The 1,863-nt window shown below is 39.2% G+C and overlaps 1 protein-coding gene across 1 annotated transcript in view; it reads left to right on the top strand.

The window, feature by feature from the left end:
- Positions 1–372: 372 nt before the first annotated feature.
- Positions 373–1,863, top strand: part of xrcc2 (X-ray repair complementing defective repair in Chinese hamster cells 2) — a 4,999-nt gene continuing 3,508 nt past the window's right edge. The window contains exon 1 of the mRNA XM_053342173.1: positions 373–414. Within this exon, the coding sequence (XP_053198148.1) occupies positions 394–414 (21 nt within the window). The 5' untranslated portion in view covers positions 373–393. The remainder of the gene's footprint in view (positions 415–1,863) is intronic.

The raw sequence follows: 1,863 nt of genomic DNA, 5'->3' as shown, positions 1-1,863 counted from the left end.
TGCAGTATTACAGTAAAAGTACTGCAGTATTATAGTGATGTAGTATGCAGTATTACAGTAAAAGTACTGCAGTATTATAGTGATGTAGTATGCAGTATTACAGTAAAAGTACTGCAGTATTACAGTAAAAGTACTGCAGTATTATAGTGATGTAGTATGCAGTATTATAGTGATGTAGTATGCAGTATTACAGTAACAGTACTGCAGTATTATGAGTGATGTAGTATGCAGTATTATAGTAAATGTATGTATTTAAAAACAGGAAACACAAATGCGCCGCCGCACCGAACATTACGGTAAACTATCGTCTCGCGTCCATTACGGTAAAGCGGCGGAAGCAGGAAGTGCGTTCAAACAGCAGCGGCGGTGTTTCAGGATGAAGCTCGCGCTACAATGACTGAAAGCGGCGCTCAGGTGAGAAATAAAGACGTTACCTGACGTTTCATTAAACCAGCGGAGTGTCTGTGTTTCACTTCAGCTGCCAGTTCATGTAGACGTGACTCAGTCTTTAGTTTTAACCTGTTTTAACCTGTTTGGATCCTAAATAAGGTTATTCCCCACCAGCAGGGGGCAGCACAGCAGATGGTTCAGTGTATTTACAGTAGATGGTACAGTAGATGGTTCAGTGTATTTACAGTAGATGGTTCAGTAGATGGTTCAGTAGATGGTTCAGTGTATTTACAGTAGATGGTACAGTAGATGGTTCAGTAGATGGTTCAGTAGATGGTTCAGTAGATGGTTCAGTGTATTTACAGTAGATGGTACAGTAGATGGTTCAGTAGATGGTTCAGTGTATTTACAGTAGATGGTTCAGTAGATGGTTCAGTGTATTTACAGTAGATGGTTCAGTGTATTTACAGTAGATGGTTCAGTGTATTTACAGTAGATGGTTCAGTAGATGGTTCAGTGTATTTACAGTAGATGGTTCAGTAGATGGTTCAGTAGATGGTACAGTAGATGGTACAGTGTATTTACAGTAGATGGTTCAGTGTATTTACAGTAGATGGTTCAGTAGATGGTTCAGTGTATTTACAGTAGATGGTTCAGTAGATGGTACAGTAGATGGTTCAGTAGATGGTTCAGTGTATTTACAGTAGATGGTTCAGTAGATGGTTCAGTGTATTTACAGTAGATGGTTCAGTAGATGGTACAGTAGATGGTTCAGTGTATTTACAGTAGATGGTTCAGTAGATGGTTCAGTGTATTTACAGTAGATGGTACAGTAGATGGTTCAGTGTATTTACAGTAGATGGTACAGTAGATGGTACAGTAGATGGTTCAGTAGATGGTACAGTAGATGGTACAGTGTATTTACAGTAGATGGTACAGTAGATGGTTCAGTAGATGGTTCAGTAGATGGTTCAGTGTATTTACAGTAGATGGTACAGTAGATGGTACAGTGTATTTACAGTAGATGGTACAGTAGATGGTTCAGTAGATGGTTCAGTAGATGGTACAGTGTATTTACAGTAGATGGTACAGTAGATGGTTCAGTAGATGGTACAGTAGATGGTACAGTGTATTTACAGTAGATGGTTCAGTAGATGGTTCAGTAGATGGTTCAGTGTATTTACAGTAGATGGTACAGTAGATGGTACAGTAGATGGTACAGTAGATGGTACAGTAGATGGTTCAGTAGATGGTTCAGTGTATTTACAGTAGATGGTTCAGTGGATGGTTCAGTGTATTTACAGTAGATGGTTCAGTAGATGGTTCAGTAGATGGTTCAGTGTATTTACAGTAGATGGTACAGTAGATGGTTCAGTAGATGGTTCAGTAGATTGTTCAGTAGATGGTTCAGTGTATTTACAGTAGATGGTTCAGTGTATTTCCTGCAGTAGATGGTACAGTGTATTTCCTGCA

The sequence above is a fragment of the Scomber japonicus genome, chromosome 21 (assembly GCF_027409825.1).
Source record: "Scomber japonicus isolate fScoJap1 chromosome 21, fScoJap1.pri, whole genome shotgun sequence".
Classification (NCBI taxonomy): Eukaryota; Metazoa; Chordata; class Actinopteri; order Scombriformes; family Scombridae; genus Scomber; species Scomber japonicus.
This window is presented reverse-complemented; position numbering and strand designations above follow the sequence as displayed.